We start from the raw sequence: 18,615 nt of genomic DNA, 5'->3' as shown, positions 1-18,615 counted from the left end.
TTTATTTATAATAAGCACAGGGTGGGGGGAGATTCTCAAAGAGATCTGTGTCCCTCCCATAGATCTTAACAACTCATTTACATATTAAGAAAAATGTGGAATAAAATATTGAATCGCAGATACTGAGTTATCTTTTTCATGCCCATATATATGGCTTGGGAGGGTTGATCCTACTGACAGATGCACTATAAGGTCACTGATTGCTTTTTGCTTTGCTTAACCAGGATAAGTTTCCTTTGTCTTCTGTATTATTTGCATCATTCTTAAAGGGAACCCATCGCAGGATTTTATTGCCCCAAACCTCTCCAATAGCATCATACTGCTTTGTCACAATATGTTCCTAGGGGGCGGCACCCATAGGGCAATTATCGAGCTGCCTAAAGACACGCCCCCGGGGAACCTTGTGGGCCACACCCCCGGTAGAGACCATAAAAATGAGCTCTAAACAAAAAGGCCCATAAAAAAAACAGCAAAAAGAAGAATATCAAAGAGGAGCAAAAACTGTCCACTCGTGACCTAATGACATATAGAATGTACACTTATTTTAGCTTAATTTTCTCGTCATTGATAAGACCTTGCAGTAATATAGGGATTTGTTTAGAAAGGTTTGGTAAAGCAGTATAACGCTATAGTCATGGTGTAGTGTAAGAGAGTGACGTTCAGGCTCCCATTAAAGGTTTCCAGTTTCCCTAGTCAGTTGGTTACTGATTGGCTCCTATTGGCAAACCAGTGGTCCCAGTGTTCCTCAGTGTGGGTGATGGTACTTTCTGAGAGGTTTAGGGCATATCACCAATATAGTACATGCCATACATGTACAGGTTGCTCTACTGGGGGTTCTCTTCTCCCCAATCAGTACTCTGGAGGGCAGGAGACCCTACAGAACTCTCCCCATTGAAGATCATGGGTGCTGTAGTAGGCGGCTGCATTTCATATTTCCCTTAGACTGGTATAATGAGAGTTGCCCGCATAGACAGGCTCTTAGGCCGGACTCAGAGAGGCGTATTTCATGGTCCTTATACTGACCGCGGGGCTTCATATGTGTCTATAAGGATATAAGTTAAGATTTGGATACCTGCGGTCAGTCCAGGGGTCTGTATGCGGACTGTGAAATGTACTTGTCGGACCGTGGCCTTCCGTATGCCTTTGTGGAGTGCTAGCCCCTAATGCCTTGATGTTGGGGGACCCAGATAGAGGTACACAGGGCTATTCCTGCTTGTCCATGTCGGCTCCTGACATTGTGACTTGGAAACTGCTGTATACAGAGGATTGTGGGCCGCACAAAATGTCATGGAGGGCGGCATGTGGCCGCAGGTTGTGCCCCCTACTCCGGAGTGACTCGTCGTAATGTAGTAGTGGCAAGCATGCACTGTACTCGGCTATCTGACTGTCCCATAGACATGGGCTTGCAGGGCTGACTATCACTCCATTTAGATGAGGCAATGTAGTACCTCATTCCCGGAATTTCAGGGGATTTCAGAAATGTTACAAAAATAATTTGTTCTTCCATTTTCCACATTTTTTTAAGTTACAAAATGCTGATATTACAGAGTTCCAGTCATTAAACAGATATTTAGCTCTGATTTATCGAATTCATTATGCAGTAAATCATCGCTATTCACTGAAAACTGGAAACCCCCTTAAAATCTGCTGTTCCCCCTGAGTCCAGTAGGTTGCGCTGTTTCTCCTTGTCCCACTAGTGTAAGCTCCTACTGTATCCGCCGCCGCTGGGGGACGTCCATGTAAATATTTCTATTTATAAGGCGGCAATTAATGTGCACTTATCATGCTCCTTGGCCCCGGGCCACATAATTACAGCCATTGGGGAGTAAGTGGCTGTGATTTTCCCGATCCTCTGGGGAATGGGCACAGGGTCATTTCCTGTCATTGTTTATCTGCTAAGCAATAGACTCTGCGCGTCGGTAATTAAGAGAAGTAAAGTAGAGTTTCTTCTCCACCAAGTACATGACATATTCTATTTAATGACTTATTGTTACAGCATTCACAGTGATGTGTGCAGCAGACTCCGATTTTAGGTCTTTCTTGGCCTTCTGCTGCAAAAACTTGCAAGATTAAAAGGGGCTATATATAAGCTTTAGGGTATGTTCACACACACACAAAGTTTTGCAGCATTTTTTTCTGCAGAAAATAAACCGCTTTTTTTCAGAACCAGCCACAATTCAGATTTCAGGAAGCGTTTTTTAAATCTGCAGCATGTCAAAATTTTTTTAGTGTTTTTGCAGCATCTTTGCAATGTTATCTCATAGAAAGCAATGAAAGTGCAAAAATGCTGCAAATAATGCAGTAAATAGGCTTTGCTACTTTATAACAGTGGCGTAACTGCAGTATGACGGGCCTCGGTGCAAGATTTGCATTCTAATAGCATATATACGTCCCTCATCCCGGTATATACAGCTCTGGCAAAAATAAAGAGACCGCTGCAAAATGTTCAGTTTGTCTGATTTTTCTCTTTATAGGTATATGTTTGAGTAAAATGTAAATTGTTCATTTATTCTATAAACTTCTGACATGTCTCCGAATTTCCAAGCAATAAATCAATAAATTATGGTTGGTTTTTTTCCGAAAAGGAGAAATGGTCAAAATTTACAAAAAAATAACCAGTGCTTTCAGACCTCAAATAATGCAAAGAAAACAAAGTCATAATCATTTAGAAACAACAATACTAATGTTTTATCTCAGGAAGAGTTCAGAAATCAATATTTTGTGGAATAACCATGATTGTTAATCACAGCTTTCATGCGTCTTGGCATGCTTTCCACCAGTCTTTCACACTGCTCCTGGCGCAAAAATGTAAGCAGTTCTTCTCTGTTTCATGGCTTGTGACTATCCACAGGGCTGCCACTAGAAATTTCGGGGCCCCATACTGGCAAAATTTTCGGGGCCCCCTTGAAACTCCGCCCAGGCTCCACCCCAGCCCCGCCTCCAGGCTCCACCCCACGAACTGTCCACAGTCCCACCGCTCTCTCTTGGAAAATCTCCACTTCTCACCTATCACACATTAACAGTTCCCATCACCAGATCACACATATAGCCGGCAGCTTTTGTTTTGGCCAAAAGATTTTTTAAGCCGTCACCACAACAAGGTAGACACTTTTGGCCGGGCCCTACTCTACTGTAACCTACTAAATATTTGTTAAAATATGCAATACAATTTAGGTATATTTTTATTTATTTTTCAATTTTTAAAATGACCTATAATACTACATACAAGGAACAAATACCACAGCACTATGACCAGATGACATTACCACCACAGTGATCGAATAATATAAAATACAAGGAACAAATACCGCTACACCATGACCAGACCACATATTACCAACAATGACTGAATACTACAATACTGATCAGTAATAAAAAAAAAAAAACCCACAATACTATCACCATCAGTGCCATTATGCACAGGAGATCTGTAATTAGTAAGCAGTGTCTGTGTACAGGTAATACAGTGATCACTGGTGACATTACACACAGGAGCTCTGTATATAATGTATAGATAATACAGTGATCACTGGTGACATTGTACACAGGACCTCTGTATATAGTATACAGTGTATAGTGTAAGTGTATAGGTAACACTGACTCACCAGTGACGTCTCTAGGTGAAGTCCTTCATCTTTCATCCAGCACAGACCGCCATCACTTTATCCAGCCAGGACTCGTCTCTGCAGGAAATAAAACAGTTATCTCGAGTTCCGCTTGTAGAACACATTACTTAATTTTCCCAACTTCTACATTACACCACATGAAGAAGGCAACATAGTATCACTCTACACAGTAACAGGACCGCCCCCCCCATTTAAAACAGTATACTCAAAAAATAAAATAAATACATCACTGCAATAATATCCCTTAATTAGCCCCTATGGTAATATTCGCCATCCTAGCCCCCGTGTGTCTCATTCCAGGCTCCAGCCATATGTTCTCCCATCCTGCCCTCATGAGTATCCATTCTGCCCCATATGATCTCCCCATCCTGCCCCATCTGTCTCCCATCGTATCCATCCTGCCCCATCTGTCTCCAATCTTGCCCCATCTGTGTCCAGCACTCTGCCCCATCTGTGTCCAGCACTCTGCCCCATCTGTGTCCAGCACTCTGCCCCATCTGTGTCCAGCACTCTGCCCCATCTGTGTCCAGCACTCTGCCCCATCTGTGTCCAGCACTCTGCCCCATCTGTGTCCAGCACTCTGCCCCATCTGTGTCCAGCACTCTGCCCCATCTGTGTCCAGCACTCTGCCCCATCTGTGTCCAGCACTCTGCCCCATCTGTGTCCAGCACTCTGCCCCATCTGTGTCCAGCACTCTGCCCCATCTGTGTCCAGCACTCTGCCCCATCTGTGTCCAGCACTCTGCCCCATCTGTGTCCAGCACTCTGCCCCATCTGTGTCCAGCACTCTGCCCCATCTGTGTCCAGCACTCTGCCCCATCTGTGTCCAGCACTCTGCCCCATCTGTGTCCAGCACTCTGCCCCATCTGTGTCCAGCACTCTGCCCCATCTGTGTCCAGCACTCTGCCCCATCTGTGTCCAGCACTCTGCCCCATCTGTGTCCAGCACTCTGCCCCATCTGTGTCCAGCACTCTGCCCCATCTGTGTCCAGCACTCTGCGCCATCTGTGTCCAGCACTCTGCCCCATCTGTGTCCAGCACTCTGCCCCATCTGTGTCCAGCACTCTGCCCCATCTGTGTCCAGCACTCTGCCCCATCTGTGTCCAGCACTCTGCCCCATCTGTGTCCAGCACTCTGCCCCATCTGTGTCCAGCACTCTGCCCCATCTGTGTCCAGCACTCTGCCCCATCTGTGTCCAGCACTCTGCCCCATCTGTGTCCAGCACTCTGCCCCATCTGTGTCCAGCACTCTGCCCCATCTGTGTCCAGCACTCTGCCCCATCTGTGTCCAGCACTCTGCCCCATCTGTGTCCAGCACTCTGCCCCATCTGTGTCCAGCACTCTGCCCCATCTGTGTCCAGCACTCTGCCCCATCTGTGTCCAGCACTCTGCCCCATCTGTGTCCAGCACTCTGCCCCATCTGTGTCCAGCACTCTGCCCCATCTGTGTCCAGCACTCTGCCCCATCTGTGTCCAGCACTCTGCCCCATCTGTGTCCAGCACTCTGCCCCATCTGTGTCCAGCACTCTGCCCCATCTGTGTCCAGCACTCTGCCCCATCTGTGTCCAGCACTCTGCCCCATCTGTGTCCAGCACTCTGCCCCCCATGTGTCCAGCTTTCTGCCCCCCATGTGTCCAGCTTTCTGCCCCCCCCCCCCGTGTCCAGCTTTCTGCCCCCCCCCCTGTGTCCAGCTTTCTGCCCCCCCCCTGTGTCCAGCTTTCTGCCCCCCCCGTGTCCAGCTTTACTGCCCCCTCCGTGTCCAGCTTTACTGCCCCCTCTATGTCCAGATTTACTGCCCCGTGTCCAGCTTTACTGCCCCGTGTCCAGCTTTACTGCCCCCTCTGTGTCCAGCTTTACTGCCCCCTCTGTGTCCAGCTTTACTGCCCCCTCTGTGTCCAGCTTTACTGCCCCCTCTGTGTCCAGCCTTCTGCCCCCCCCTGTGTCCAGCTTTACTGCCCCCCTGTGTCCAGCCTTCTGCCCCCCCTGTGTCCAGCTTTACTGCCCTTCTGTGTCCAGCGGCCTTCTGCCCCCCTGTGTCCAGCTTTACTGCCCCCCTGTGTCCAGCCTTCTGCCCCATCTGTGTCCAGCACTCTGCCCCATCTCTGTCCAGCTTTCTGCCCCCCCCCGTGTCCAGCTTTACTGCCCCCTCCGTGTCCAGCTTTACTGCCCCCTCTATGTCCAGATTTACTGCCCCGTGTCCAGCTTTACTGCCCCGTGTCCAGCTTTACTGCCCCGTGTCCAGCTTTACTGCCCCCTCTGTGTCCAGCTTTACTGCCCCCTCTGTGTCCAGCTTTACTGCCCCCTCTGTGTCCAGCCTTCTGCCCCCCCCTGTGTCCAGCTTTACTGCCCCCCTGTGTCCAGCCTTCTGCCCCCCCTGTGTCCAGCTTTACTGCCCTTCTGTGTCCAGCGGCCTTCTGCCCCCCTGTGTCCAGCTTTACTGCCCCCCTGTGTCCAGCCTTCTGCCCCATCTGTGTCCAGCACTCTGCCCCATCTCTGTCCAGCTTTCTGCCCCCCATGTGTCCAGCTTTCTGCCCCCCATGTGTCCAGCTTTCTGCCCCCCCCCCTGTGTCCAGCTTTCTGCCCCCCCCCTGTGTCCAGCTTTCTGCCCCCCCCCCTGTGTCCAGCTTTCTGCCCCCCCCCGTGTCCAGCTTTACTGCCCCCTCCGTGTCCAGCTTTACTGCCCCCTCTATGTCCAGATTTACTGCCCCGTGTCCAGCTTTACTGCCCCGTGTCCAGCTTTACTGCCCCGTGTCCAGCTTTACTGCCCCCTCTGTGTCCAGCTTTACTGCCCCCTCTGTGTCCAGCTTTACTGCCCCCTCTGTGTCCAGCCTTCTGCCCCCCCCTGTGTCCAGCTTTACTGCCCCCCTGTGTCCAGCCTTCTGCCCCCCCTGTGTCCAGCTTTACTGCCCTTCTGTGTCCAGCGGCCTTCTGCCCCCCTGTGTCCAGCTTTACTGCCCCCCTGTGTCCAGCCTTCTGCCCCCCCTGTGTCCAGCTTTACTGCCCTTCTGTGTCCAGCGGCCTTCTGCCCCCCTGTGTCCAGCTTTACTGCCCCCCTGTGTCCAGCTTTACTGCCCCCCTGTGTCCAGCCTTCTGCCCCCCCTGTGTCCAGCTTTACTGCCCCCCTGTGTCCAGCCTTCTGCCCCCCCTGTGTCCAGCTTTACTGCCCCCTGTGTCCAGCCTTCTGCCCCCCGTGTCCAGCTTTACTGCCCCCCTGTGTCCAGCTTTACTGCCCCCTCTGTGTCCAGCTTTACTGCCCCCTCTGTGTCCAGCCTTCTGCCCCCCCTGTGTCCAGCTTTACTGCCCCCCTGTGTCCAGCCTTCTGCCCCCCGTGTCCAGCTTTACTGCCCTTCTGTGTCCAGCGGCCTTCTGCCCCCCGTGTCCAGCTTTACTGCCCCCCTGTGTCCAGCGGCCTTCTGCCCCCTCTGTGTCCAGCCTTCTGCCCCGTGTCCAGCTTTACTGCCCCCTCTGTGTCCAGCTTTACTGCCCCCTCTGTGTCCAGCCTTCTGCCCCCCCTGTGTCCAGCTTTACTGCCCCCCCTGTGTCCAGCCTTCTGCCCCCCCTGTGTCCAGCTTTACTGCCCCCCTGTGTCCAGCCTTCTGCCCCCCCTGTGTCCAGCTTTACTGCCCTTCTGTGTCCAGCGGCCTTCTGCCCCCCCTGTGTCCAGCTTTACTGCCCCCCTTGTGTCCAGCTTTACTGCCCCCCTGTGTCCAGCGGCCTTCTGCCCCCTCTGTGTCCAGCTTTACTGCCCCCCTGTGTCCAGCCTTCTGCCCCGTGTCCAGCCTTCTGCCCCCCGTGTCCAGCTTTACTGCCCCCCCCTGTGTCCAGCGGCCTTCTGCCCCCCCCCCCCCTGTGTCCAGCTTTACTGCCCCCCTGTGTCCAGCGGCCTTCTGCCCCCTCTGTGTCCAGCTGCCTTCTGCCCCCTCTGTGTCCAGCTGCCTTCTGCCCTCTCTGTGTCCAGCTTTACTGCCCCCCTGTGTCCAGCGGCCTTCTGCCCCCGTGTCCAGAGGCCTTCTGCCCCCTCTGTGTCCAGAGGCCTTCTGCCCCCTCTGTGTCCAGAGGCCTTCTGCCCCCTCTGTGTCCAGCCTTCTGCCCAACCCGTCCCCCCCCCCCCCCCCCGATCGCCGCTCTCAATAGAAAAAAAAAAAAGTTCTGCTTACCTGCCGCGCTCCTGATCTCTCCGCGCAGCTGCACTGTGCACTCGCCCGCATGTCAATAGCGTACAGCTGCAGCGCCGGCCGCCGCTAAGGGCCCGGTTCAGCCTGCGGCTGCCGGTAGGGGCCCGGTGAGCAGGTAAGAGGGGGCCCGATGCGGGCCCCCTCTGCTCACCGGGCCCCTTACGCCAGTCACGGCTGTAATGCCCTGATGGCGGCCCTGACTATCCATCATCCTCCTGATTACATTCCAGAGGTTTTCAATGGGGTTTAGGTCTGGAGATTGGGCTGCCATGACAGGGATTTGATGTGGTGGTCTCTTAATATTTGCCAGAGCTGTATAATCCTCCATCCGAGGACACACCTCCAGCTGAAGTATTTGGTGGCGTTGGCGGGCCCCTCACCTGCACGGGCGCCGGACAAATCACATATGTAATCCACCCTTAAAAGAATACACTAGTAAAAACAGCAAAAATGCAGCAAGACGTTTTCAACTCCAAGACCTCAGTCTTTGGCTGCAGAAAAAAAGTGCTGAGTGTAAACAGCCTTAGACAGCCATCATAACAATATGGCCTGTGGTGGACACATATCGGGCACTTACAGGTCATCCCCCTTACATGTGTAGAAACATTTCACAAGAAGACCACTGTAGAACTAATCAGGGTCCTGGTTTTGCAGCTGTAACGTAAATGCCCAACTGTGTCTGCATTATGTCCGACTGAAAAAGAGCTTCAAAGAAATGGCCTGTGAAGTGACGTTCTCACATATCCACAGGATAGGATAGATCGGTGGGGCCGGTCTCAGACCAGTGGATTCCAAAATGATCTCCAGAACTTGTAACTTTTATTCCCAATAGAATGGTGCGGTTTTGTGCATGTTCAACCACCAGTCCATTCATTCTTTATGGGACTGCCCTACGCTGAGCTTTTTCCATAGACAATGAATGGCGTTTGATTCGAGCATGCGCATTTCCATTCCATATAATGATCATGTTGTTTATTTTCTGGCCTGCACCTTTACAGTCTATCAGGAAAGACTATCAGGAGGCTTTATTTATGTTTTTCCATTATATTCTATATCCTTTTGCCGGGTTTTGGGTGGCGTCAGAATTGATGTTGATAGAACTATACAGGAAAGATGTATACCTTGTTAGCCAGTAGATAGAAAAATATTTAGAATTGAGAGTCCTCAGTGGTTGATACCTTTTAATGGCTAACTGAAAAGATGGTAACAAATTGCAAGCTTTCGAGACTACACAGGTCTCTTCATCAGGCAGATGATAGAAATATAATAACTCTGACTCCAGTTTTTAAAAATAGATATGATCTTTTATTAATATCATATTAATTCATTAACTTGCTTAAGAATTTTAAAAAGTGAATATTTATGTTCTATCAAAGTAAAGAAATAAAAGGATAAAAATTAATAAAAAATAACCATTCCTCTTTTGCCTTCCCTCCAGTCCTTTATACGAAGTGTCTACATGCTGCTCTCTAGACTTGGAGCCCTTTTCATCATTTGAGATTTATTAAAGTCACTTTTATTCCTTTGTATTATTGTATTATTCACTGACATTTTTTGCCTCAAATTCTTCAAAATGGTTCATGAATTCAGCTCAAAATCTTCAACCTGTTTTTGCAATTTTTCAGCTCAAAAAGTTGGAAATTCTTTTGGATAAAGTCACAAAAATGGGCCAAAATGAAAACTTTTCCAAAAACCAGCTAGGGCTGAAGTGAGACGCACCCGCAAAATGAGATAGTTGGTGAAAGTCACGTTTCATAAACCTGTCTAAAACATATAGTAAGGAAAGTTGTCCAGGAAAAAAAAAGACTTTAAAAGTGGAAAAAAATGAAAAAAAAAAAGGTAAAATGTGGAGTATAGAAAAAAAGGCACAAATACAAAAGCCACTAAAAAGTGTAGAAACAACAATGATGACTTGAGGTCTTGTGTCTTTGTAGTCAGACTGTTTTCATTGTACAGTAATTAAAGACTTGCCGCCTCATGTCTTGTTCCTTTTTCGTTGTTCCCCACAGCTGGCCTAGGCAGGACAGGTACTTTGATCGCTTGTTATATCATGAAGCACTACAGATTCACACATGCCGAAGCAATAGCGTGGATTAGAATATGTCGACCTGGTTCCATCATTGGACCCCAACAACACTTCCTGGAAGAGTAAGTTAGATGCTTGGATGACAGGTATCTCAACCTCTGACGTGCGCTCTCTGTACTTTATCTGGAGGCCGGCAACTTCTGTAACACTTCAGTACTTTACAGCCTACTCAACAGCTCCATGTTTCTAAACAGCCACTTGTGGTGTTTGGTCAATGGTTCTCTCCACATTTTATGTCCTGGTGGTCCAGTTAGCTTAAACCATCCCTGGGTAGCTAGCACTGGCTCTTCCTCCTGAGCTGGAGTGTAAACAGGCCTGGAGGCAGTATGGTCATCCCACTGGCTCTACTCAATGTGCAATGCAATGGGATCCTTCTCCACCCATTTTACTCTAGCTCTTTCTCTCTGTGCTCAAAAATGTGCTTCTGGCCCTACTGCTCTTACCAGACAAGCAATCCCAAAACCTCTTTTTCCTGGGTTTTTGGGGCCCATAGTCTGATGTTTGAGAAGTGCAGACCCCAGGGCACACCGTGTAGTCCCAGCTACACATAACGGGGCACATTATGTAGAAACAGCTGTTCACACTGGCACACGCCATATAGTCCCAGCCACTCACACCTGGGTACACCATGAAGTCGCAGTCGCACACATCGTAGCACACCATGTAGCCACTGCTGCACACACAGGGGCACTCCATGTAGTCACAGCCACACATTCCACAGGCACATTATGGAGTTGCAATCAAACACATTGCCACACACCAGGGCACGCTATGTACCACGCCACACTGTATAGTCACTTTGTCACACATTGTGGCACACCTTGTTGTCATAGCCACACACTAGGGACACCATGGAGTCACAGCCATACACACACTGAGGTACACCGTATAGTCACAGTCACACACATTGTGGCACACCATGTTGTCATAGCCACACACTAGGGACACCATGGAGTCACAACCATACACACACTGAGGTACACCGTAGTCATAGCCACACACTAGGGACACCATGGAGTCACAACCATACACACACTGAGGTACACCGTATAGTCACTGTCACACACATTGTGGCACACCATGTTATCATAGCCACACACCAGGGACACCATGGAGTCACAGCCATACACACACTGAGGTACACCGTATAGTCACTTTCTCACACATTGTGGCACACCATGTTGTCATAGCCACACACCAGGGACACCATGGAATCAGTCGTACACACACTGAGGTACACCGTATAGTCATTGTCACACACATTGTGGCACACCATGTTATCATAGCCACACACCAGGGACACCATGGAGTCACAGCCATACACACACTGAGGTACACCGTATAGTCACTGTCACACACATTGTGGCACACCATGTTGTCATAGCCACACACCAGGGACACCATGGAGTCACAGCCATACACACACTGAGGTACACCGTATAGTCACTGTCACACACATTGTGGCACACCATGTTGTCATAGCCACACACCAGGGACACCATGGAGTCACAGCCATACACACACTGAGGTACACCGTATAGTCATTGTCACACACATTGTGGCACACCATGTTATCATAGCCACATACCAGGTACACCGTATAGTCCTAGCCACACAGTGGGGCACACTATGCAGTGACAGCCACACACAGTGACTTCTTCCTATTGTCTCTAGTGCTACAGAGACATTTAGTGGCAGCCATTTTCGCTATAGATAAACACTCAATACAAATATAATCTTTTTTTTAGTAAGTTATATTTATTTAAAGGTTTTACTGTCAAACTTAACATTGATTTTCATGTAGTCTGACCTTGTTGGTAGTGGCAGCTAGAATGACCCTATGTATGCCCCCTCTAGCCTGGTCAGATTCCAGCCGTGACCGGTGTTCATTGTCGGGTACTATCAGATGCCTCTTAGTGTAATTGACTTTCCTTGGGTTCTAATTAGACAATTTCTGCTCTTTATTATCACTCTAAACACACTGAAGTAAGGCTACGTTCACATTAGCGTTTCCCGACGCAGCGTCGGGAAACGCAGCGGCGACGCATGCGTCATGCGCCCCTATATTTAACATGGGGGACGCATGGACATGCGTTGTGCTGCGTTGTGCGACGCATGCGGTTTTTTTGCCGCAAGCGTCGGGCAAAGAAAACGCAACAAGTCGCATTTTTTTTGCGTCAAAATTTCGGCAAAAAAGGACGCATGCGTCGCAAAACGCAACGTTTTGGTGCGTTTTTATTTGCGTTGTGCGTTGCGTCGCCGACGCAGCGGCGCACAACGCAAATGTGAACGTAGCCTAAAAGCTGAGGAAGACTAATGTCTTGTCGCCTTGTCTTTAGGAAGCAGGCTTGGCTGTGGCTGCAGGGAGATCTCCACAGGAGCAAACAGAAACAGATCCAACTGGAAGATGGGACGGTGAACCGGATCTTATCGGAGTTTGAAGATCTGTCTGTGAGCAGCAGGATCAGCCGCCATCACAGTATGGATAGATCAGGGGAGGTGCGTGTGTTCCTGAGTCATTGACGTGTCTGCATCTAGCAGCTGATATCCTCTAAATATCATTTCTTACACAGTTCTTCCTCGCCGTCTGTGCACCTAGTTATACTTTATTGTTACCATTGCCTCGTTCGCATCATATCAGTGTCAGATGTGACAAGAAATTAGGTGCGATGGGCCCTCATTCCAGTAAAAATGTTGTATAATGTAAAGGGTTTCCTGTAAGTCCAACTTGTCATCAAATCGGTAATGAGCATCTGATCGCTATGGGGTCACACCATAGGACCCCCACTAGTCATGAGTATGGTGGTTTTATGTCCCCCATAGAATTAAGTAGCCCCCATTCAATAATCATCTAGAGAGTGGGACCCCTAGTGATCATATACATATTCTGTGGATAGAAAAAGAAGACATAAAACAGAGTCCGCACATCCATAATATTACATTAATGTGCAGGTGCACAAACACTGTGGCCAATATGCAGACACCTATGCACACACTGTGCGTCAGCACACTGCAATTAATGAGGATTCTACTATTGCTACAGACGTAAAAAAAAAGTCACGTATCAAAAAGCACAGAAGCCATCTTCTAGTGACAATGTGAACTCATTGGTTGGATCCTACAGATTTTACTATGTTTTTTGTATTGTGTATTGGGGTGTGGCTCCTTTTGGGCCGTTCACCTTTATCCACCCATTTTTCCCACACAACCTTTAATTAGATCTAAGCCAGATTTATCTTTATAAGATAATTTGAGGCCAGGTTGGCACATAAAGAAGTGAATTAAAAGATGTGGGGTCCATCTCTACGGGGTACACCTTGTTGGTTGCGGCTGGATGGCTTTTTGATCAACAATCATATTAGGTTTGCATGACTTACTGTCAGCAGATCATGGCAATGTGGACAGAACTCTGTGTCAGTGTAAAGGGGATGTCCACTTCTGGAAATCCCACCTAAGTCCGACCCTGATGGAATGGTGAAGACTGCAGCCAGTGGCCTTGATTTATGTAATGTGTTCATTTTGGGACATAGAGTTTGAGATCAAAGGAACAACATGGGCCGATAATATTTATTTTTTTATTTTATTAGTAAGATGCTTTTCAGTGGTGGACAATCCCTTTAATATGTCTGAAGGCAGCTTCAGTGTAATTTCTGCTGTTAGAGAAAAGGGTTTGGCATGTTGGATATCCATGTGCACAAACCTCTGTTCATTTGGAAGAGGGGTATGACAACTGCCGATCACTAAGACATTATATCTCATTCTTGGCCACTGATTTTTTTGTGGTAGAGGAACAGAGCTCTGACCCTTAGGACTCATTCGGACAGCCCTTTTTTCACCTATGGGAAAACAATAACCACCCCACCCCCCCCTCAAAAAAAAAAAGTTTCTCTACTTTCTTATAACTGTGAAAAATGGACTTGACTTGGATGGTATCCATTTTTTCACTGACCATAGACTTGCATTGCTGATTTTGAGCTGACGCTCGGATAGACATTGGACAAGTCCCCGATTTTGCGTGGACCACCTAGTCCGCAGCAAAATACTGAACATTTGAACAGTCCCAATCACTCAAGAGTGATCTCTGCAGGGTCAGGTTCCCATTCTCTGAATCTCTTGGGGTCCCATCAGTCAGACCCTCAGGGATCAGTAAGTTCTTCTGTATCCCATGGATATGGTATAACTTACTATTTTGGGAGTAACCCTTTAATTTTTTTTCCTCGTGGAAAAGTTTTGCTTTTGAAATACATGTATCACCTTTGCATGGACTGTTTGGATGTCCTCAAAAACCGAATCAGTATAGTGGGGTCTTAGTGAAAGGAAAACCAAGTATGAAGCAAAGAACCCTTTGAAAAATAACTTTTATTTATATTAATAAAAAAAGCCAAATATATAAAAAAAATTATTTTCTTAAAAAAAGGAATTATAGAGGGTCTGGTAATGATAATCCCATAGAGTTTATTCACTGGGATACAAGACACAAAAATAGCTCATTGATTTGGCGCTAATGAATAAATGACAAAATGGGAAGAGTCTAGGGAAAATAGATTGTGTCACCCTACATGTATCCCTTGCTAGCAGCGGAGGTTGGCACCCCGGGTAGTGAAATGGCGCCCCGGCTCCACGTCAACTGACCCTCACCAGGACTCCTTAACAAAGCCACCAGAGAACGCCTACATAAAGTGCTTATAGTGCATATTAAAATGTCTGATCCTATGTGCCTAGTCTCTACTGAGCGGTGCAAGTATATGGCTCAATATTACAAACAACAGATAATACTCGCATAAGTACCGTATATATTTTTTATGCCTTTATATCTGCTAATATCTCAATGTGGTGTAAAGAGGATATAACCAAAATAATGTCCCGAATCAAGGAAAGTTTGTATCGTATAGGAACCTATTTCTCAAATGAGAGGAAGGTTTTTACAAAAAAAGCAAAGGCAGAAAAATGGTCATGCAGCAAACCACATTGATAGTGTACATACATGCATGGCCCTAATAGTACTGTAGCCCCATAGCACAATGTATCCTTATAAAGGACAAGTGTAATAAACACTTATCTCACAGGGGCTGGTACCCCATCTCCGACGCGTTTCCCCCCTATTGCCAATCCAAACGGGGTTCATCAGGGGAAATGGTAACTGTGAGCCACGGGCAGCATCTGTCAGTGGAACGCTGCGTGCAATGTTTGGATGTCCCCCATCATTCCTGTAGACAATGAATTGAGTGTCACCGTGTCCATTCCGAGAGGAAGAACCGGGGAATGAGAACTGGATCGTAGTGATTGGTGGGGGTCCAGAAGTTTGGATAGGTGATAAGTGCCTGATCGAGAACTCTCAGTACACTGCTTGGCTCCATAGACAATGTTGTGTCATTTAGCGTTCATGTGCTACCATGCTGCCCAATTAAATTCTAACATCAGAGAGAGGGAACAGGTGGTGAGTTTTGGGGACCCCCTATTTGTAGTGATTGATGGGTTTCCCAGAAGAGTAGATATGGGAATTATTTCTTACACGTGAAACCCCCTTGAACTCTTTAATACTTATGGAGGCTTCCTTTAATAGTTATCTGACTCCCATGTCTTGCTGCGGGCAGTGTCGTGAAATGGCTGAGGAGGCCCAGGACAATGGACACATTGTCCTCAGCCTTTCCTCAAATGTAATCGTACATAAGTGCTGAGACAACACAATAAAATTATCATTACCTGCAGGAAATAATAACGCAGTTAATGTATTTGTGCAAATCCACATGTTACTTATGGCTTTAAGGCCTCACTCAGACGTCAGTGATTTTCTCGTACGTCTATTAGTGTTTGTTCACTGGGTCAGTTTTTACCATCGGTTTTGCATCAATGATTTTTCAGAGATGGAAGTAAAAAACCCAAAAGCCATAAAGTTTCTCCAATCCATCGCAGTGTCCATCATGGACATCACATGGATGTGATTTTCTTGGACACATAGACATTTATGGGTCATTTTGATCAAAAACCTATTTCTCAGTGATGTTTGCATGGATGCACGGTCCACAAACATTCACAGGCATGTGAAAAGCACCATAGTCTAAAATCGGTACTTAGTCTATCCAAGAAAATCTAGGATAGAACATATACTGCACTTGAAATACAGTCGTCTGAATGAAGCTTTATTTAAAGTGTCCAGAAAGGATCATACTTGATAAAATGCTTAGGAATCACTTTTCCGGCTGCCTTTAATGAACACGTGTTGCGTTATTGCAGAAGGGTAAAGGCTGACCTTGCACTGATGACCTAGTATGACTGAACATCCATGATCAGAACTTCTGGTGCAGCCGTATTATACTGCGATTAGAGCACATACTACTATATACCTCTAAATAAATCATAAAATAGATACAGTAAAGCATGCTAAGATGCTAAACATGGTAAAATTATCAATTTATGTCATTTATACTTGTATTTTATCATTGTTGGCTTGGTTGATTATATTCTGTTGTATTGGGGTGTTACACCCATGCTGCCCAAATGGGAAGTGTGCCCCATGTAAAGAGCAGCTCGGGGTCTGCAGACACATGGCAGCCCCTGCCTTATGGTTTCTCCGTATTTTGCGGCTGCTCGCAGTCTGCCCTTTTGTGTAAGTGTGCTGCGGGGGCACAGAGCGCTCGGTGTAAAAGCTTACCTTGTCTCATACTAATCGCTCATATTTTGTCCCGACGTGAAGCATTTTCCTTCCGTGGTAGCATAATGGAGCCATTATCCCTTGTAACGACAGGCATTCCCATGTTGTCCTGACGTCCTTCTTGCACATTTCCACATATCATGCCCTGTTGGTGATTTCTCTTCCTGATGATTTCAGCTGACTTTCTCCGTATACCTTGCTTAGCCCAGCGGAAGACAACCTGTAGATGATTGGAATAATTTCAGAACTTTTTCCACCTTTTATGTCACCCATATCCTGTACAATTCCATTTAGAAAAAAAACTGAAATCATTTTGAAAGGGTTAATAAAAATAGCAAAACTAAAATAATGTGGCTGCATAAGTGTGAACACCCTTTTGTATAATTGGAGATGTGGTTGTGTTCAGAATTTTCCAGTTACCTGTAAACTCATGTTAAATAGTAGTAAGTACACAACTGCCGTCATTTACAGTGATCCTGATTAACTCTATATAAATCTACGTGTTCAAGTAGGATTTTCCTGACATTTTCTTAGTTGCATTCTACAGCAAAAGTCATGGTCCGTAAATGGCTTACAACACAGCAAAGGGATCTCATTGCTCAAAGTTATCAGTGAGAAGAATTGTAAAAAAAATATTTTCAAGGCATTAGATATACCATGGGACACTAGGAAGACGGGAATTAGGCTGGGTTCACATTGCGTTTATATGGCACGTTAGACGGACTACGTTACACCGCGGCATAACGCTGTCGCTAGTAGGCAAAAAAAAGGAAACTAGCTCCTCCTTTGTAGTATACACCCACCGACAGGCACGAAGTACCTCAGTTAGTGTTAAAGCAGTAGGAGAAGCAACCAAAAGCTCAACATATGTACCAATCCAACAAAGAAGGCACATAGACCAAATAATGGAACAAACAGTTAGGGAGGGTGCTGTGTCCCCCAATGAAGGCTCCAAGAAAGAGATTTTACAGTGAGTACCAAAAATCCCTCTTTCTTTATCGCTTCATTGGGGGACACAGGTAACCATGGGACGTCCCAAAGCAGTCCCTAGGGTGGGAAACGGGAAGATCCAGGGAATAAATGAGCTCAGGTCGGTCGGTGGAAAACCGCCGCCTGCAGCACCTTCCTTCCCAGGCCTGCATCAGACGAGGCATGGGTATGAACCCCGCAAAAAACTCGCAAAAGAGGGTAAACATGACCAGGTTGCGATCTAACAAACTGGAAGCAAAAACCTGGTAACGAAAAACCTAGGAGGCCCCCACCGCAGAGCGGAGTGAGCCTTCACCCCCGGAAGAGCCTGCACCGCCGGAAAAGGCTGTTTGTCCTGAACGTGGAATACCTCAAGTCAATAGTGAAATTAGAAGCTGGGAGCCCATTAAGGTAACATTCATAGATGACGAACAGGGCATCAGATTGGCGAAAGGGAGCAGCCCTTGAAAAGTAGACTCAGAGAGCCGTGACGGGATCCAGCTTGTAGAGGGACATCTCCAGGGGATGGACCGAAGAGACACAGAAGGAAGGACAAAGTCTTAAATAATGAGAAATGAAAAGGCCACCTCGGGTAGAAAGAGAGGAACAGGCCTGAGAACTACCTTGTCCTGATATAGAATCAGGGGCAGGGAACGGCAGGACAATGCCGCTAACTCGGAAACTCTCCTGATAGACGTAATTTTACTAAGAAGACAGCTGTCCCGGACAAGAGAAAAAGACGATAAAAAAAACCCATGGATCTATTGGAAGACAATAAGGAGGAGCCAGGTGGGCCACACCTCGAAGAAAACCGAAAATGAAAGGAAGAGAAAAGGACATGGGGACCAACCCCAGTCCATACTGCACTAGAAGAAGGCTTTTCAGTATTTGTAGTAAATACACCAGGATGCTACTTTCTCGGCCCCAATCATGGCCTGATTCATCAGATGGGAAAAAAACAGCCTCCCTAGGACTATGGCCTCAACGGCCATGCTGTTATACTCAGAGACTATGAGCTCTGGAGGAAGAGGGAACCATGGGAGAGAGAGAGAGAGGATCTGGACAGCTGGAAGCTTCCAGGGGACGTCCATGAACATGTTCACCTGGCCCT

At 47.3% G+C, this 18,615-nt stretch overlaps 1 protein-coding gene across 1 annotated transcript in view; it reads left to right on the top strand.

Moving 5' to 3' along the window:
* CDC14A (cell division cycle 14A) overlaps nucleotides 1–18,615 on the top strand; it is a 120,383-nt gene that overhangs the window by 84,559 nt on the left and 17,209 nt on the right. The window contains exons 10-11 of the mRNA XM_069737406.1: nucleotides 9,807–9,945; nucleotides 12,223–12,382. Coding sequence (XP_069593507.1) covers nucleotides 9,807–9,945; nucleotides 12,223–12,382 — 299 coding nt within the window. The remainder of the gene's footprint in view (nucleotides 1–9,806; nucleotides 9,946–12,222; nucleotides 12,383–18,615) is intronic.

The sequence above is a fragment of the Ranitomeya imitator genome, chromosome 8 (genome assembly GCF_032444005.1).
Source record: "Ranitomeya imitator isolate aRanImi1 chromosome 8, aRanImi1.pri, whole genome shotgun sequence".
Classification (NCBI taxonomy): Eukaryota; Metazoa; Chordata; class Amphibia; order Anura; family Dendrobatidae; genus Ranitomeya; species Ranitomeya imitator.
Note: the sequence above shows the minus strand (reverse complement) of the source record. Positions and strands in the feature narration are given on the sequence as shown.